The sequence below is a fragment of the Gorilla gorilla genome, chromosome 20 (assembly GCF_029281585.2).
Source record: "Gorilla gorilla gorilla isolate KB3781 chromosome 20, NHGRI_mGorGor1-v2.1_pri, whole genome shotgun sequence".
Classification (NCBI taxonomy): Eukaryota; Metazoa; Chordata; class Mammalia; order Primates; family Hominidae; genus Gorilla; species Gorilla gorilla.
Genome location: NC_073244.2, coordinates 48,371,211 through 48,391,201, shown reverse-complemented (window position 1 = coordinate 48,391,201; position 19,991 = coordinate 48,371,211). Strand labels below are relative to the sequence as shown.

Below are 19,991 nucleotides of genomic sequence, written 5' to 3'. Positions count from 1 at the left end.
CCTTTAAGTTAAGTCTGTGGTTGGTTTAATTTTCCTCTTATCAGATATTGGCAATTTTTGTGTTACTTCATATTTTAAGTTTTGTTAGAGATTTATTAATTTTATTAATTCCCAAAAATAAGCTTTTGCCTTTGTTAGTTTTCTTCACTGTACATTCATTTTGTATTTCAATATATGTTCGTTATGTACATCAAAACACGTATACCTTAAATGTATGCAATACAAAATAAACTAAAAATTTTATATTTGGGCTTTTATTCTTATTATTTCCTAGATTTTAATTTTGGGGGTTTAACTTTCTAGACTTTTCCTTAGCTTCTTGAGATGAATACATAGATCATTAATTTTTCAACATTAATTTTTTTCTTTTTTTTTTTGAGATGGAGCCTCACTCTGCCGCCCAGGCTGGAGTGCAGTGGCATGATCTTGGCTCACTGCAACCTCTGCCTCCCAGGTTCAAGCAACTCTCTGCCTCAGCCTCCTGAGTAGCTGAGATTACAGGTGCCTGCCACCATACCTGGCTACTTTTTTTTGTATTTTTAGTAGAGATGGGGTTTCACCATCTTGGCCAGGCTAGTCTTGAACTCCTGACCTCGTGATCCACCCGCCTGGGCCTCCCAAAGTGCTGGGATTACAGGTGTGAGCCACTGCGCCCGGCCAACATTCATTTTTTTCTAACATATGCATTTACAGCTATATATTTTCCTCATATTCAGCTTTAGAAACATAATTTTGGTATGTTATTTTTCATTATCACTCAGTTTAAAATATTTTAAATATCTATCACAATTTATTCTTTGAGTCACCAGTTATTTATAAATACACTGCTTAAATCCCAAACATTGGGATATTTCTTTAATTTTTGTTATTTTAAATTTAGAAATGGGGTCTTGCTATATTGCCCAGGGTGGCCTAAAACTTCTGGGTTCAAGCAATCCTCCTGCCTCGGTTTCCTAAAGTGCTGGGATTACAGGCATGAGTCACCACACCTGGCTGGGATATTTCTAATTATCTTCTTGTTATTGACTTCTAGCTTAACCTACTGTGGTCAGGAAAGTTACAGTATTATTTCATTCCTTTGAAATTTATTGAGACTCCCTTTGTGGCCCAGCATATGATCAATTTGGATAAATGTCTCATATGCATTTGAAAAGCAAGTATATTATATAGTTGTAAGGTACACTGTTCTATACATATCAATCAGGTCAAGCTTGTCAATCACACTGTTCAAATACCATATAGCTTTATTGGGTTTGTCACTTGTTCTATCAGCTATTGAGAAGAGTGCTAAAAACTCCCCACTAAGATTGTGATTTATCTACGACTTCTTTTAGTTATGTCAAATATATTTGAAGCCATTTTATGAAGGCATATAAATTCAGAACAGTTATATCTTACTGGTTAATTGATCTTTTTATTATAAACTATTCCTCTTTATCTCTAGTAAAGCTTCTTGTTGTAAAATCTATTCTTGTCATACAGTCTACACTGCAGTTTGGAATATAGATTGATACCACTATTTCAGAAAACTGTCAGTATCTATTAGAGCTGAACATATACAGAAACCATGACCCAGCAATTTCACTCCTAGAAATACACCCAAGACAAATGCATTCATATGTGCACCAAAAGACATGTAAAAGAATGTTCCCGGCAGGGTTTTTCATAACAGCCTCAATATGAAATCAAATGCCAATCAATAATGGAATGGATAAGTAAAATGTGTTATATTCGGCCGGGCACGGTGGCTCACACCTGTAATCCCACCACTTTAGGAGGCCGAGGCGGGCGGATCACCTGAGGTCAGGAGTTTGAGACCAGCCTGGCTAACATGGTGAAACCCCGTTTGTATTAAAAATACAAAAAATTAGCTGGGTGTGGTGGCGTGCGCCTGTAATCTCAGCTACTCGAGAGGTTGAGGCAGGAGAATCGCTTGAACCCAGGAGGTGGAGGTTGTGGTGAGCAGAGATGGTGCCATTGTACTCCACCTTGGGCAACAAGAGCGAAACTATCTCAAAAACAAAAAAAAGTGTTATATTCATACAACAGAATTTTAAACAGCAATAATAATGTGTTCACTATATTCATTATATCACCTATAACTAACGTGCAGCAACATGGATGAATTTTATATATTTATACTACATATTATTACAGAATACATTCATATTACATACGAAATATAATATTGAGCAAAAGAAGCCAAGCATCATCTCCAAGTGAAACTGACAGTAGGAAAAAAAAGTGAAAAAAAAAGAAGCCAAGCAAAATTCAAGTATAGGTAAAATTAGTCTATGGCTATAGAAGACAAACTATTAGTTCTCTTTGGGAGAAGTGGGTAGTGAGGGAACTGGACAAGACTTGGGCTTCTGTAATGCCAGTTATGTTTTATTTCCTTATCAGATTTGAGATCTGGTCAAAGGAATATGCTTTTTTTTTTTTTTTTGAGACAGAGTCTCGCTCTGTCGGCCAGGCTGGAGTGCGGTGGCACAATCTTGGCTCATTGCAAGCTCCACCTCCCAGGTTCACGCAATTCTCCCGCCTCAGCTTCCCAAGTAGCTGGGACTATAGGCGCCCGCCACCACGCCCAGATAATTTTTTTTTTTTTTTTTTAGTAGAGACGGGGTTTCACCGTAGCCAGGATGGTCTTGATCTCCTGACCTCATGATCTGCCTGCCTTGGCCTCCCAAAGTGCTGGGATTACAGGCATGAGCCACCGCGCCCAGCCCGGAATATGCTCACTTTTATACAAGTCATCAGGTCATATACCTTGATTTTGTACTTTTCAGAATGTATGGTGTATATATATATTTGAGACAGGGTCTTGCCCTGTTGCCCAGGATGGAAGGCAGCGGTGCAATCGCAGCTCACTGCAGCCTCAACCTCCCTAGGTTCAAGCAATCCTCCCACCTTATCCCCTGAATACCTGGGACAATAGAAGCATGTAACCGTGCCTGGTTAATTTTTGTACTTTTTGTAGAGATGGGGTTTCACCATCTTGCCCGGGCTTGTCTCAAACTCCTGGGCTCAAGCGATCTGCCCAATAGGCCTCCCAAAGTGCTGGGATTACAGGCATGAGTCACCATGCCTGGCCCCAGAATGTATGTTATACTTTTAAAACAACATGATATATCATGGTATCAGCAGATTCATTAAAGATTAGAATACCAAATGACCATGTGTTAGAATACAAGATGACTATAATGTTTATAAGCTGTCGGTAGGAATTTAATTTATAAAACTATATTGTAGATCAGTTCAGCATTATCTAGGAAATTTAAAGATGCAAAACATACTGTATGGCCCAGCAATTCCTTCATACACTTATATCCTAGAAAGGTATGCATATATACCGGTATACTTGTAAAAACATTTTCACAGCAGCCCTGTCATACAGGAAATAACCAACGTCTGAACTGCAGCTACGTACAGCAGCGAGAGTGAGGCTAACAAATATAGTATTTTATAAGAAAGGCAAGACTCAAAACAACATCATACAGTACAATTTATATAGTGTTAAAAAGGCAAAACTAAACTATATTGTTTAGGGATAAGCAGATATGTGGTAAAAAACAAAACAAAACAAAACTTTTTTTAAAAAGTCAAGAAGAAAATAACGATTATCAAAGTCAGGATAAGTGTTACCTAAAGAGGGGGGTAGGATAAGTTTATTCTGGGGAAAGGACTAGTGTGCTTTTCTGGACTGCTGAAGCAAGTTTTTGTTATGCTGAGGGTCTCTTTATAATTACTTCTTAAACTATACGTCTATATTTTAACTATTTTTCTGTATTACGTAATATAAAGGGATTAAACAACAACAACAAAAAAAACAAATATAGGCCAGGAGCAGTGGCTCACACCTGTAAACCCAGCACTTTGGGAGGCCTCACCTGAGGTCAGGAGTTCAAGAACAGCCTGGCCGACACAGTGAAACCCCATCTCTACAAAAATATAAAAATTAGCCAGGCATGATGGCAGGTGCCTGTAATCACAGCTACTGGGGAGGCTGGAGCGGGAGAATTGCTTGAACTCGGGAGGCGGGAGGTTGCAGTGAGCTGAGATCTAGCCATTGCACTCCAGCCTGGGTGCGCTGAGAACGCGCCTCTGCACTCCAGCCTGGGCAACAGAGCGAGACTCCGTCTCAAGAAAAAAAAAAAAAAAAGAAAACCAAATATAAGAACCATATATAATTTTTAGTGAAAATACAAGATATGAAATGGTAAATGTCATAAGATTCCAATCTTGAAAATAATGTATATGTGCATAGGAAACTTACTAGAAGGAAATAGATCAAAATATTACTGGGTTATTTCTGGGTAGTAGATTTGCTGTTTTTAACTCCCTGTTTTCTAAATTATTTGGAATTGTGTGGGTGGGTGTGTGTGAGACAGAGGAGGGGAGACTGTGTGTGTGTTTAAAAAAACAAAACTTTAGTACACTGGGAAAACTGTTCTATTTTCTAAATTAATAAGTGAACATTTTGTAGAAAGAAGTAACAGACTACTGGGCTCTCTGCGTCCACTCCAAGGCTTCTCATCATTTTCTTGAATAGAAACTTGTAAGAACCAGGTCACTTGTTGACTCTATGTTAACCACGACTATCCAGAGAAGAGAAGCAAAAAGGAAACCCAATGCACCTTGTATTTGGTTTGGTCAACAGCCATTCTTCCTCTGGGTAACTCTCTTGAGGAGAGCAGAGCTGAAGAAGAAAGGAATGATGAGATGCCAGGCCTTTCTTGTGGCCCAGACTGAGCAGATCAGAGGTCATTTTGGATCTACAGCTACTATCTATGGAGAGAAGAAGGGATGGGGGAGGTAAGAGAAGTGTAGGCGGCCCGGCGTGGTGGCTCACGCCTGTAATCCCAGCACTTTAGGAGGCCGAGGCAGGCGGATCACCTGAGGTGGGGAGTTCGAGACCAGCCTGACCAACACGGAGAAACCCCGTCTCTACTAAAAATACAAAATTAGCAGGGCGTGGTGACACACGCCTGTAATCTCAGCTACTAGGGAGGCTGAGGCAGGAGAATCGCTTGAACCGGGGAGGCGGAGGTTGCGGTGAGCCGAGATTGCGCCATTGCACTCCAGCCTGGGCAACAACAGCGAAACTCCGCCTTAAAACAAAACAAAACAAAAACAGAGAAGTGTAGGCTGTCATGAGCATTCTTGGTATCAGAGGGGTGAGGTCTCTCCTCTCAAGAATCTGTCCTGACCTCACAGGGAGAGCTGGAGTCACAAAGACAGTCACAAGCACCCCCTACCCAATGCTGCAGTCACCCAGCCACCATGGGGACCCACATAGACCTCCACAGGCACGCCTCACCCAAACAATAACACTATATATGGTCACATAATCATTGTCCCACATCTACCTTGAGGATAAGTTACACTCGCATGTTTACAGACCCCTCAAACATAGCACCATTCAAAACCAGAGTGCTATAGATAGTCACAATACCACACGCACTACTGAGCCACACAAAGTTACAGTTCCCCCCTCCCCAGGACCCCTATTGAGCACTACACACAATCACACATTCAAAATAACACAATGAGCACTAGGACACACATATCACCCCGGCACGATTACACGCACTTTCCAACCGCAGACACAGTGCTACATAAAGTTACGTGGTCACACTCTCACATTCTCACGTTACTGGGTTATTTCTGGGTAGTAGATTTACTCAGTAAGGCATCCAGTACACTTAAGTGCTGCTAACAGTCATACAAACACAATTACACACACACCCCTCAGACTAACACACAGTCACAGCCTCATCAGATTCTCTCCACACAAACACCCTCCACAATGTCACGCAAAGTTACACAGCCACACACAATCACAGTCCCAACACGGGACACAGTCATACCTACACATACAGCCTTACATTGTTACAATTACACAACTACAACGAGGATATACAATCACACCCGCGCGCACAGCGAGGCACAGTCACATAAGGTCACACTCACACACGGAAGCCCACGCCTCGCGCCCGCCTCCCCACCACCCCCTCTATCAGCCCGACCAACTCATACATGCCCGACACTCCAGACCAGCCTGGTCAGTCCCTTCAAACTCCCATGCACGTACCTGCGGGCCCCAGCTGAGCCCGCAAGACCCAGGCCGCTCACCGCGCACTTCCCCTACCCTTGAGGCCGAGGGTCCAGCAGGCAAATGAAGGGGCTGCCCTGGACTCGCGGGGGCCTCTGGGAAATACAATCCGGAGTAGGACCGCGCCGAGAAGATGGCGCCTGCTTTTTCGGGTTCTTGCAGCTGCACAGCTCGGGGACATCCCTGCTCCGCACTCCGAACCGCTACCCCGCGTCTCCGTGATCCAGACACAGGCTCAGAGTGAAACTGCCGTAGGACGCTGGCCCTGCACGCTGAAGACAATCTTCCTCCATGGTACCGGCCAACCCCAGGGAGTTCCCTGAGAAACAGGAAAAGGTCGCCAGCTTCGGGCCAGAAGTTGATTAGAGCCGCAAGGATTTTTGGGAACTGTAGTCTAGAGCAGGAAGGGGTGAGGCGCTGGGGCAAGTGGAAGGAGGTTGCTTAAATGACTTTCTGCCCCAAGCCGACCCACAGTGCAGAACGCACCCAGGACACCGGACTCTACTAGGCGTTATAACCCTCTCTGAGAATGCTAGACTGACTAAATCGTCATTTTTGCCTTCATCCGTGGATGAGCCACATACTGTATGACTGCATTTATATGAAATATTTAAAATAGTCAAATCTACGGAAAAGGAGTAAGTTAGAGTTTTTTAGGACTAGCAAGATTAGGGGGAACTGTGAGTGGTAATAGCTAAAGGGTTCATTTTTGGGGTAATGCAAAGCTTCTTGAATTAGATAATGATGTTTGCACAACTGAATACACTAAAAGTGACTGAATGGTACACCATAGACGAGCTAATGTTATGGTTTGTAAATTATATTTGTGTGCATGTTTTTTAAAAATCAACTTTACCGAAGAATAATTTAGATACAATAAAATGCACTCATTTTAAGTGAACTGTTCGGTAAGCTTCAACACATGTCTAAATCCTTGTCACCACCATCGTAATCAGGATATAGAACATTTTTTAAAGTTAAAAAAATTTTAAGCATTTTAGTTAAATTTTTGTGGGTACATAGTAGTTGTATATGGGGTACATGAGATGTTTTGATACAGGCATGCAATGCGTAAGAATCATATCATATAAAATAGGGTGTCTATCCCCTCAAGCATTTATCCTTAGTGTTACTGGATATAGAATTTTTTTTTTTTTTTTTTTTTTGAGTTGGAGTCTAGCTCTGTCACCCAGGCTAGACTGCAGTGGCGCGATCTCGGCTCACTGCAAGTTCCGCCTTCCGCGTTCAAGCGATTCTCCTGCCTCAGCCTTCCGAGTAGCTGGTATTACAGGTGCCCACCACCATGCCTGGCTAATTTTTGTATTTTTAGTAGAGACAGGGTTTCACTGTGTTGGCCAGGCTGGTCTCGAACTCCCGACCTCAAACTTCTGACTTCGTGATCCGCTCGCCTCGGCCTCCCAAAGTGCTGAGATTACAAGCGTGAGCCACCGCGCCCGGCGGATATAGAATATTTTTATTCACCGCCCTCTGCCCCCCACATTGTTAAGTCAATCCCCACCTCCCCAACCCCACATCAGGCATCTATTGACTATTCTAAGGAATGAGCAGTAGTATCAAATTATGTTTTTAATTTGCATTTCCTGATGTCAGTGAAGTTAGCATACTTTCATATACTTATTTGCCATTCTTTTATCTTCTTTTGTGACATCTATTGAAAATATTCGGCTGGGCGCAGTGGCTCACGCCTGTAATCCCAGCACTTTGGGAGGCTGAGGCAGGCAGATCACCTGAGGTTGGGAGTTCGAGACCACCCCGACCAACGTGGAGAAACACCGTCTCTACTAAAAATACGAAATTGGCCAGGCGTGCCGGTGCATGCCTGTAATCCCTGCAGGAGAATCACTTGAACCCGGGAGGCAGAGGTTGCTGTGAGCTGAGATCACACTGTTGCACGCCAGCTAGGGCAACAAGAGCAAAACTGCATCTCAAAATAAATAAATAAATAAATAAATAAATAAATAAATAAATAAAATAAAATTTTCTTATTTTAAAATTGGTTATTATTGAGTTATAACAATTCTTTATATGTTTGGGTAAAAGTCTTTTGCCAAATATACATATTGCAAATTGCAAATATTCTCTCCCTGCCTGGGGCTTACCTTCTCAGTTTTTTTTTTTTTTTTTTTTTTGAGACAGGGTCTTGCTCTGTTGCCTAGTCTGGAGTGCAGTGGTGTTAACATAGCTCACCACAGCCTTGACCTCCTGGGTTTAGTCGATCCTCCCGAGTAGCTGGGACTGCAGGTGTGCACCACCACCCCCAACTAATTTTCTTGTGTTTTGTGGAGATGGGGTCTCACTGTGTTATTACAGGTGTGAGTCACTGTGCCCAGCCCTCAGTTTCTTCATGATGTCTTTCAAAAAGCAGTTTTTACTTCTGATGAAATCCAATTTCTCATCTTTAAAATGTGCTTCATGCTTTCTGGTCTTTCTAACAATCTTTGACTCCTCTAGTGTTGTGAAGAATTTCTCCTATGTTTTATACTAAAGGTTGTATAGGTTTAGTTTTTATTTTTGGTCTATCATCCGCTTGAAGTTAATTTTTGTGTATGTGAGGTAATGTTCAAAGTTATTATTTTCCAGATGGAAATTCAGTTGTTCTAACATCACATGTTAACAAAACTATCATTTTCCTCTTGAATGACCTCAACATCTAAAGTAGGCAGGATAATGTTCCCCCCAAAATACCCACATGCTAGTTCCTGGGACTTGCGAATATACTATGTTACATGGCAAGTGGAATTAAATTAACAGGTAGAATTAAAGTTGCTAATCGGCTGGCCTTAACATAGGGGGATTATACTGGATTGTCCAGTTAGACCCAATGTAATCACATGGGGTCTGAAATGAGGAAGAAGGCATAAAGTCAGTGTTGGAATTGTGTGCTGTGAGAAACACACGACCAGCCATTATTGGGTGTAAAGATGAAAGGAGCCCATGAGCTGAGGAATGCAGGCAGCTTCTCCAACTTGGAAAATGAAAAAAACAAATTCTCCAGAGCCTCCAGAAACGAATGCAGCTTGCAAACTTTTGATTTTAGAGCAGAAAATCTCATTTCTTTTTTTTTTAACTTTTAATTTATTTTTTTAATTTTTATTTATTTATTTTGAGATGGGGTCTCCCTCTGTTGCCCAAGCTGGAGTGCAGTGGTGCGATCTCGGCTCATTGCAACCTCTGCCTCCTGGGTTCAAGTGATTCTCCTGCCTCAGCCTCCCTAGTAGCTGAGATTACAGGCACCCACCACCATGCCCGGCTAATTTTTCTTTCTTTCTTTCTTTCTTTTTTTTTTTTTTTTTTAAGTAGAGACAGGGTTTCATCATGTTGGCTAGGCTGGTCTTGAACTCCTGACCTCAAGTGATCTGCCTGCCTTGGCCTCCCAAAGTGCTGGGATTACAGGTGTGAGCCACTGCACCCAGCATTTTTTTTTTTTTTTTTTTTTTTTTTTAGAGACAAGGTCTTGCTCTGTCTCCCAGGCTGGAATGCAGAGGTATGATCACAGCTCACTGCAGCCTCATACTCCTGGACTTAAGCATCCTTCCGCCTAGGCCTTCTGAGTAACTGGGACTATCGGTGTACACCACCACACCTGGCTAATTGAAAAAAAAAATTTATAGAGAGGGGGTTTAGTTATGTTGCCCAGTCTAGTTTCAAACTCCGGGCCTCAAGTAATCCTCCCACCGAGGCCTCCCAAAGTGCTGGGATTACAGGCATGAGCCACCACAACAGCTGTGTCATCCCAACCCCTCTCTGGGCCTGATCACATAAAGAAGGCTTACATTCTTCAGATAAAAGCCATTTATTTTCTTTTTCAACACTATGCGAAGTGAGATAAGCCAGACCAAAAGGACAAATATTGTATGAATCCACTTATATGAGGTGCCTAGACTAGGTGTATTCACAGAGACAGAAAGTAGAATTGAAGTTACATGAAGTTATATGAGGTACATGATAAAGCCTCTATATTTAAAACAGTGTGCTATTTGTGTGTGGTTAGAGAGACAGACCAAGGGAAGAGGATGGGAAATGGAGAAATAAACACTCATGGCCGGGCGCAGTGGCTCACGCCCAGCCCTTTGGGTGGCCGAGGTGGGTGGATCACCTGAGGTCAGGAGTTCGAGACCAGCCTGGCCAACATGATGAAACCCCGTCTCTACTAAAAATACAAAAAAATAAGCTGGGCATGGTGGCATGCGCCTGTCATCCCAGCTACTCAGGAGGCTGAGGCAGGAGAATCGCTTGAACCTGGGAGGCGGAGGTTGCAGTGAGCCGAGATTAAGCCACTGCACTCCAGCCTGGGCAACAAGAGCAAAACTCCGTCTCAAAAAAAGAAAGAAAGAAAGAAATTAACATCCCGGCCAGGCGCGGTGGCTCACACCTGTAATCCCAGCACTTTGGGAGGCCGAGGCAGGTGAATCACGAGGTGAAGAGATCGAGACCATCCTGGCCAACATGATGAAACCCCGTCTCTACTAAAAATACAAAAATTAGCTGGGTGTGGTGGCACGCGCCTGTAGTCCCAGCTACTCGGGAGGCTGAGGCAGGAGAATCACTTGAACCTGGGAGGCAGAGGTTGCAGTGAGCTGAGATTGTGCCACTGCGCTACAGCCTGGTGAGAGAGTGAGACTTCATCTCAAAAAAAAAAAAAAAAAAGAAATTAACATCCACATAGATGCTTAGTATTTGATAAAGGTAGCAGTTCAAATCACCACAGTCACATCATAAAGTTTTATGCAGCCCATACACACACAGCAGAAAAAAAAAAAAGGAAGCTCTCTATGGAATGACATTAACTCTGGAATATATAAAAAATGGAAAGTATAGAACAGTGTAACATATAGTTCGTCTAAAAAAGAAAAGGAAATTAGATTAGATATAAGCATTTGTTTATATTCACTAAAAAAAGAAAAGATAGGAAAAAAGAAGTATTGGAAATGTGAACCAGAAACAATACCTATAGTGATAACCTATAGTGATTGGGGTGGTGGGGGGAGTGAGACTTGATATGTGTTTTTATACAGTTGCATAGGAAAAACAAACTGGTTTTAAAAAAATATACTCTCACAACACTCAATACTTCCAGAATGTTTCGTTTTTAACACAAAATATGTGGAGTTTTTCTGACACCACTTCTCCAACCCTCCCTACATGGGTGTCCTACAATTGAATTCAATTCTGACACTAACCTGAGTTAGCACAGACCTTACAGTTTAATTGCTCAGTCCCACAAGACTGCCCACCTCTTCAGATGCCAATGACAACTACTAGGTCACCTGATTACCAACAACTGCCCAGTTTGCCTAAAAATTAGAGGTTCTCATCATCCCCTTCTTGGATTTGATTCTACCAAACTTTTAAGGGAGACAAATTCCAATATTTCTCAAACTAATCCAAAAAAATTGAAGGGGAAAGAATTTTTCCAAACTGATTCTGTGAGGCCAGCACCATCCTCATACTAAAACCAGGCAAGGACAGAAGAAAGAGAAAACTACAGGCGAAGATCCCTGATAAACACAGATGCAAAAATCCTCAACAAAATACTAGCAAACCAAATCCAATAGCACGTCAAAAAGATACACAATGATCAAGTGGGACTTATCCCAGGGAAGCAAAGATGGTTTAACATATGCAGATTAGTATGTGCAATACATCACACTGACAGAATGAAGGACAAAAATCATATGGTCATCTCAATAGAAACAGAAAAAGCATTTGACAAAATTCAACATCTCTTTGCAATTAAAAAAAAAAAAAAAAAAAAACCCTGGCCGGGCTCGGAGGCTCACGCCTGTAATCCCAGTTCTTTGGAGTCTCACTCTGTCACCAGGCTGGAGTGCAGTGGCTCGATCTCAGCTCCCTGCAACCTCCACCTCCTGGGTTCAAGTGATTCTACTGTCTCAGCCTCCCAAGTAGCTGGGACTACAGGCGCACGCCACCACACCCAGCTAATTTTTTTATTTTTCGTAGAGGCAGGGTTTCACCATGTTGGCTAGGATGGTCTCGATCTCTTGACCTCATGATCCACCTGCCTCGGCCTCCCAATGCGTTGGGATTACAGGCATGAGCTACTGCGCCCAGCTGGGATTGCTTTTGAGCCTGGGCAGTCAAGGCTGCAGTGAGCCGTGATTGTGCCATTGCACTCCAGCCTGGGTGACAGAGTGAGACTCTGTCTCAAAAAAAAAAAAAAAAAAAAAAAGCAAGATTTTCCTCAGGTGTTTTTAGTCACACGTTGGCCATATTAAAGACTGTTATTATTATTATTGTGCTGTTGTTGTTTTGAGATGGAGTTTTGCTCTTGTTGCCCAGGCTAGAGTGCAATGGCACGATCTCGGCTCACTGCAACCTCCGCCTTCTGGGTTCAAGCGATTCTCCTGCCTCAGCCCCCCAAGTAGCTGGGATTATAGGCACACACCACCATGCCCAGCTAATTTTGTATTTTTAGTAGAGACGGGGTTTCACCATGTTGGTCAGGCTGGTCTCGAACTCCCGACATAAGGTGATGTGCCCGCCTCGGCCTCCCAAAGTGCTGGGATTACAGGCGTGAACCACCGCGCCCAGCCAAGACTATTATTATTTTTATTGTTGCTGCTTACTATAGTTGTGCTTGAGTTAGCTAGGGTGGATGCTGATGGAGATTAAGGGGATTAAAACATCTATACCTCCCAAAGCCTCCTACCAGCCGTTTCAAAGGGGATGCTTAGACTTCTAACCCCTCTTCCATGGTATCTCCTAGAAGAGGATTGTACTAACCCAACTTCTACCCTATTTACTAATGTGTTTTCAACTACTAAAAATTGTACCTCCCTTCCTGCAGGATACTACCTATTGTGACATAACTCCGTCTTGCCTAGTGGTTTCACCCAGGAGTGAACTCAGATCCCAGTCCACCCTTCTCCTGAGTGGTGTCTCCAAAAAACAGATTGTACCATCCTGATGCCTCCTCTTATCTCCCTTATTTCTCTCAGGATCCCTGGCTTCCTAGTTCCCCCATGGTTTCTCCTAGTAAATCATTGTTTTCTTCAGTGTGTCATAACCAAGGGGTAACTTAGGTATTGTAAATATAACAGCCGGAGGCGGTGGCTCACGCCTATAACCCCAGCATTTTGGGAGGCCGTGGTGGGTGGATCATTTGAGGTCAGGAGTTCGAGACCAGCCTGACCAGTAGAGACGTGAAACTGCGTCTCTACTAAAAATACAAAAAAATTAGCTGGGTGTGGTGGCGCTTGCCTGTAATCCCAGCTACTCGGGAGGCTGAGGCAGGAGAATCGCTTGAACCTGGGAGGCAGAGGTTGCAGTGAGCCGAGATGGCGCCACTACACTCCAGCCTGGGCGACAGAACAAGACTCTGTCTCAAAAAACAACAACAACAACAACAAAAAACATAAAGCTCCAGATCCTATCTTCAGGAACTTCTTCTTAGGTATAAGCGTGGTCACACTGGTTACAGTCTTGCATTCTATGTGAAAATCCTTGCCTTACTCTAGTCAACCCTGCGGGAGGCGGACTCCTTCACTGTACGGAATCGATACGCATCAAAGATGGCGGCCCACACGAATAAACACCATAAGGGCGCGGTTATATTCTCTGCCCGTTAGCGCCGATTACGGAAACTGCACGATGCCTCTAAGTATGTGTCTGCTCCCTGTTGACTGTGGGCTGAAATTGGCTTCCAAGTTAATTTAGAGCATGCGCAATATCAACAGTCCATAAGGGGAGGTGCTAGAAGTCGGACCGGAAGTGGAAGTGGTCCCCGAAGGCTATTTCGCCGCTGGTGTCAGGACTATTTTCACGTTTTAATGCCGAGAGGTCTCTGTGACGATTTTGGTTGGTTGCAATTAGGGATTCTGTGAAGTCAGTAATAGAGGAGTTGTCTGTGGAATTAGTGATGATGGTTTCGGGGCTTGGTGATGGGGGTCTGTGACGTCCGTTGATGGTTGTCTGTGACAGAGATTTCTAGGGTCATTGATGGGGCTCTTTGGGATGAGTGATTGGGGTTTGGGGGTCAGTGATGGGAGTCTGTGGTCAGTGACTGAGGGCCTGTAGGGTCAGCTATGGTGGTCGGTGAGGACTGTGATCAGCTTGCTTTCTGACCTGAGTTAAAAGTTCAGTTCTTTCAATTTCAGCCTGTACACTGTTTTGATGTGTAGCAGTTTCGTATTGTTCAAATCTAAGTGTTTAAAATTTTTTTTCAGTAATTGTTTTTCTTTGACCCATGAGCTGTTTAAAAGTGCACTTTATGGCCGGGCGCGGTGGCTCAAACCTGTAATCCCAGCACTTTGGGAGACCCAGGTGGGCGGATCATGAGGTCAGGAGATCGAGACCATCCTTGCTAACACGGTGAAACCCCGTCTCTACTAAAAATACAAAAAATTAGCCGGGCGTGGTGGCGGGCGCCTGTAGTCCCAGCTACTCTGGAGGCTGAGGCAGGAGAATGGCGTGAACCCGGGAGGCGGAGCTTGCAGTGAGCCCAGATCTTGCCACTGCACTCCAGCCTGGGCCACAGAGCACCAAAAAAAAAAAAAAAAAAAGAAGTGCACTTTATGTTTCAATTAGTGTCTGTAGGTGATGCTTCAGTTGAACAATTGCTTTATGGCCTAGTTCTTCCTCATTTTTCATAAATGTCACATCTATTACATGAAAAGAGTGTAATATGTTCTCTAATTTGTATTGTTATGGATATTAATCATATGTTATATATATTATGTATCTCCTCACAGCTTATTTTGTTGAGGAAGGTAAACTACTCACATTGGAAAAGTTATTTGTCCACCTGTCCTTTCTTCTGTCAGTTTCTGCTTTATATATTTAAAACTATATTATTGGGATCAGTTGAGTGTATTGCTAGATATGACTGACCGGGCATGGTGGCTCACGCCTGTAATCCCAGCACTTTGGGTGGCCAAGGTGGGCAGATCACCTGAGGTCAGGAGTTCGAGACCAGCCCGGCCAACATGGAAAAACCCCACCTATACCAAAAATACAAAAATTAGCCGGGTGTGGTGGTGGGTGCCTGTAATCCCAACTACTCGGGAGGCTGAGGCAGAAGAATCACTTGAACCTGGGAGGCGGAGGTCGCAGTGAGCCAAGATCATGCCATTGCACTCCAGCCGGGGCGACAAGAGTGAAACTTCATCTCAAAAAAATAAAAAAATAGATATGACTAAATAGCTCAAAAGACATTACAGCAATTCAAGCTTCAACCAATAATTTATAAAAGCAATTTGCCTAAATGCTTTCCAACAGTGGATGTTGTCACTTTTTTTTTTTTTTTTTGAAGCAGAGTCTTGCTCTGTCGCCCAGGCTGGAGTGCAATGCCGCGATCTCCGCTCATTGCAACCTCTGCTTCCCCAGCTCAAGCTATTCTCCTGTCTTAGCCTCTTGAGTAGCTGGGATTACAAGCGCCCGCCACCACGCCTGGCTAATTTTTGTATTTTTAGTAGAGACAGCGTTTCGCCATGTTGGCCAGGCTGGTCTCGAACTCCTGGCCTCAAGTGATCCATCGCGCTTGGTCTGTTACTTTTTTAAAGCTTTTATGATTCTAAGGAAAATTTCTCTCTAATTGTTCTGACGCGTTTTTCTTTTAATTAAGTTGGTATCTTTTTGTTAATTGCCATTTGCTTCCTTTTCTCTGAATTTTCATACCTTTTCCAGTTTCTTTTATTTTTTTTTTTTGGCCTTTTTTGCTTAGTGATTGCTTAGAGTTAACATTACAAGCAAGCTATCATCACATATTGAAAAAATTTCTTATATATCTTTATGTCGAATTTTATGGTTTATTTTAACATATAATTAGGAAACATAATCAGAAATACCTGTTTTTTTCTCTTATAGCTTCTGGGTTTCCTGTCACATGTAATAAGATCCTTATCACCCCACCACAATGCTATACAAATATATAGTCTGAAAATTATTTTAATATCCTTAGGGGTTTTAAAAAATGCATGTATTTAAATGTTTAGTGCTGCTGGAATTTGTCTACTTAATAGTGTGAGGTGGGTTGGGTGTGGTGGCTCACGCCTGTAATCCCAGCACTTTGGGAAGCCGAGGCAGGCGGATCACAAGGTCAGGAGATCGAGATCATCCTAGCCAACATGGTGAAACCCTGTCTCTACTAAAAATACAAAAATTAGCTGGGCGTGGTGTCGCATGCCTGTAGTCCCAGCTACTTGGGAGGCTGAGGCAGTAGAATCACTTGAACTCTGGAGGTGGAGGTTGCAGTGAGATGAGGTTGTGTCACTGCACTCCAGCCTGGCCACAGAGCGAGACCCCATCTTAAAAGAAAAAAATATTGTGTGAGGTGGAGATCTAGTTTGTTTTATTCCAGATGCATGGCCAATTGCATGCACCAATTGGGGATATGTATACAATGAATGCCGTGTGCACACTCAATCGCATATCATTTTTATTTCATATATAGATCAACATTGTCTGATATGTTTATTATCTTACTTGTTTTGATGACATGGTTTTCTGTATTACGTTTTAATATAGTGCATGGTAATTGCTGATATTTATTGCGTGATTCTTGCGTGGCAGGGAGGCATTGAGTACTTTAAAAGCATAATCTCATTTAATCTTAGTAACTGTGACACAGGCATTTTCATCCTTATTTCTGAAACAAAATCTGAGTAACTTCTTTATATTCTCATTGTTGAAAAGTGGTACAGCTGCAGTTCAAATCTGCAGTAATGTTACACTAAATTTCATGGCTTTTCCCATGTTTCAGCACTGTTCTCACACTTTCAGAACTGTGGTTCTTGTACCAGCAGCATCGGCATTTCCTGGGCACTTATTAGAAAATAAAATTCTTAGGGCCTACCTTAGACCCATCGAAGGGGTGAAGTTGAGAATTTTAAACTATGTTTTAACAAGCCCTCCAGGTGACTTGAATGCATACCTACGTTTGGGAACCACTGCTCTGGTTTCTAGCGCAGGGAACTGCACCTTGATGTATCCAGGAAGTGTTTATGTAGTGAATGTTGAATGACTATGTGGACATTGTTTTTCTAGGTTCTTGGGTGTCTCTGGGGAGTCCCTGGGCCAGACCTTCCTCCAGACTCCAGCCCACCTCTTCGGAGCAGCTCTGCTGAGTTCACAGATGACCACTAAACTTCAGGCACCCTAGACAAAAAGGGTTGAGATCCAGTGTGGCCATGCCAGCTAGTTGGACCTCACCCCAGAAATCCTCAGCCCTGGCTCCAGAGGATCATGGCAGCTCCTATGAGGTGAGGAGGAGGAGTCCCAAGGGGTGGAATTTCAGTCCAAGAGTAGATAGCTCTAATCTGTCACCACAGCCTTAGGGCAGAGGCAGACAGGCCTTAGGAACCAGCTGGACTCTAGACTTGGTGCTCCTGAAAGAAAACTTGATCTTCTTGTCAAGAATGAACACGTGGGTAATGCCACCTGTGTGACAGTGGAGAGGTGCACTGTCAAGGAAAACTGTTGTTTATTTTGTCATCATGCTATATTGATGTTTTGGCTGCAAATAGAATTCCTTGTTAGAAGTGACTTTTGTTTGAGATTTTGAAAGCATTTTTTCATTTCTTCCTAAACCACCTCCTCAAACACAAATGTTTTCTCTATTTTCTTTCTGAAACTTGTTTTTCAGATGTTGCTTCTCCATTTCTTTTCTCTACTATTTTCTATGTAGTTCCTGCTATCCATTCTGGGTAACTTTGACACCTTTTGCCTTCCAGCCCTTCTATTGAGCTTCCCATTACCACTATCCACATTTTAACTTAATGTTTTAATTTTTAAAAACTCTAGTTTGTTTCCTAAATTTTTTTTTTTTTTGAAGCGGAGTTTTGATCTTGTTGCCCAGGCTGGAGTACAATGGCATGATCTCGGCTCACTGCAACCTCCGCCTCCTGGGTTCAAGAGATTCTCCTGCCTCAGCCTCTCAAGTAGCTGGGACTACAGGCATGTGCCACCTCGTTCGGCTAATTTTGTATTTTTAGTAGAGACGGGGTTTCTCCGTGTTGATCAGGCTGATCTCGAACTCCTGATCTCAGGTGATCTGCCCACCTCAGCCTCCCAAAGTGCTGGGATTACAGGCATGAGCCACTGTTCCCAGCCTGTTTCCTAAATTTTTTTTTATTGCCATCCCGTTCTTATTTCATGGATGTAATGTTATTTTTTAAATTATTTATTTATTTATTTATTTATTTATTTATTTATTTATTGACGGAGTTTTGCTCTTGTTGCCTAGGCTGGAGTGCAATGGCATGATCTCCGCTCACTGCAACCTCTGCCATCCAGGTTCAAGCGATTCTCCTGCCCCAGCCTCCTGAGTAGCTGAGATTACAGGTGCGAGCCACCACACCTGGCTAATTTTTGTATTTTTAGTAGAGATGGTGTTTCACCATCTGGGCCATGCTGGTCTCGAACTCCTGACCCTCAGGTGATCCACCTGCTTTGGCCTCCCAAAGTGCTGGGATTACAGGTGTGAGCCACCATGCCCGGCCTGGGTGTATTGTTATTTCTTATCCATCTGAAGATATTGTGATAATTTATTAGGAATAGTTTAATCTTTTGAATAGGCAATGCATATACCTAGTTCAAAAGTTAGAAATATATGAAAAGCAATATATTGAAAAGTATTATGGTGAAAGAGATGGGACTGTGGTTCACCCACCTCTGCCTTCCATCTACCTGTGTCTCCCGGTAGTGATAACCTGCTTTATTCATTTTCTTTGATTGCTTAGTTCTGTATACAAATGAAAACAACTACAATGTTTTTCTCTTGATTTCAGAATGGCATAGCAGATTAACTTTTTTGTACATTGCTGTTTTAATGTTTGTTTGGTAAAATACAGAAACTATTATGAACAATATCGCAGTGGATATTGTCATGTCTTCTCTTTCTATTGGATATATTAGAAGTAGTGGAATTTCATTTCAGGGTTCTAGTCACATGTGGTGAGAGTCTCATCTGCACCTCAGTGAACCTCTACTTTAGTTGCTCTTGGGCAGTTTTAGGATTGAGTATCTTAATAATTTTAATCTAGAAGATAGGAAGGATAGCTTGAGGCTAAAGTTATAGTTGGTAAAGCAGCAGCAGTTGGCTGGGCACGGTCGTTCACACCTGTAATCCCAACACTGGAAAGCCAGGGTGGGAGGATGGCTTGAGGCCAGAAGTTCAAGACCAGCCCTGGCAATGTAGTGATTCCCTGTCACTACCAAAAAAAATTTTAATTAAATTAAAAATTAGTTTGGGCCTGGTGAGGTAGCTCACGCTTATAATCCCAGCACTTTGGGAGGCTGAAGCAGGCAGATTGCCTGAGGTCAGGAGTTCGAGACCAGCCTAGCCAACATGGTGACGCCCCGTCTCTACTAAAAATAAAAAAAATTTGTCGGGCATGGTGGCATGCGCCTGTAATCCCAGCTACTCAGGAGGCTGAGGCAGGAGAATCGCTTGAATCTAGGAGGCAGAGGTTGCAGGGAGCTGAGATTGCACCACTACACTGCAGTCTGGGTGACAGAGTGAGCCTCTGTCTCAAAAAAAAAAAAAAAGAAAAAGAAAAACAATGAGTCTGGCCTGCTGCTGTGTGCCTGTAGACCCACCTGCTCGGGAGGCTGAGGCAGGAGGATCACTTGAGCCTAAGAGTTCGAGATTACACTTAGCTATGAGCATGCCACTGCACTCCAGCCTGGATGAAAGAGATAGACTTTGTCTCAAAAGAAAAAAGCAGCAGTCTCTTGCATTAGGCAGAATAAGGAGACTTTTATTCACTTTTGTGGTTTGAAGAATGTTCTGATTTTTGTCTATGCTCAAATATAATGACAGAGTGGTCTTGGTATCATCTTACACCATGATGGTCAGAGATTGGTCTTGTTTGCTGTTGGTGTTATAAGAGATTGT

General features: G+C 42.9%; 2 protein-coding genes across 29 annotated transcripts in view; one reads left to right on the top strand and one right to left on the bottom strand.

The window, feature by feature from the left end:
• LOC101153727 (zinc finger protein 383) overlaps positions 1-6,443 on the bottom strand; it is a 30,749-nt gene extending 24,306 nt beyond the window's left edge. For 8 of the 21 annotated variants that reach the window (XM_055369182.2, XM_055369196.2, XM_055369189.2 and 5 more), the window contains exons 1-2: positions 6,095-6,163; positions 4,638-4,788 (exon numbers count right to left, since the gene is read on the bottom strand). The gene's annotated coding sequence lies outside the window, so the exon portion shown is untranslated. Of the gene's footprint in view, positions 1-4,637; positions 4,789-6,094 lie in introns of all 21 variants that reach the window. The other 13 variants (XM_055369185.2, XM_055369201.2, XM_055369190.2 and 10 more) reach the window with 7 other exon arrangements.
• The window catches only part of ZNF585B (zinc finger protein 585B), a 68,602-nt gene that overhangs the window by 27,255 nt on the left and 21,356 nt on the right, over positions 1-19,991 (top strand). For 2 of the 8 annotated variants that reach the window (XM_019015321.4, XM_063701284.1), the window contains exons 1-2: positions 13,848-13,954; positions 17,141-17,355. In XM_019015321.4, the coding sequence (XP_018870866.3) occupies positions 17,284-17,355 (72 nt within the window). In that variant the 5' untranslated portion in view covers positions 13,848-13,954; positions 17,141-17,283. The other 6 variants (XM_063701285.1, XM_063701283.1, XM_055369158.2 and 3 more) reach the window with 5 other exon arrangements.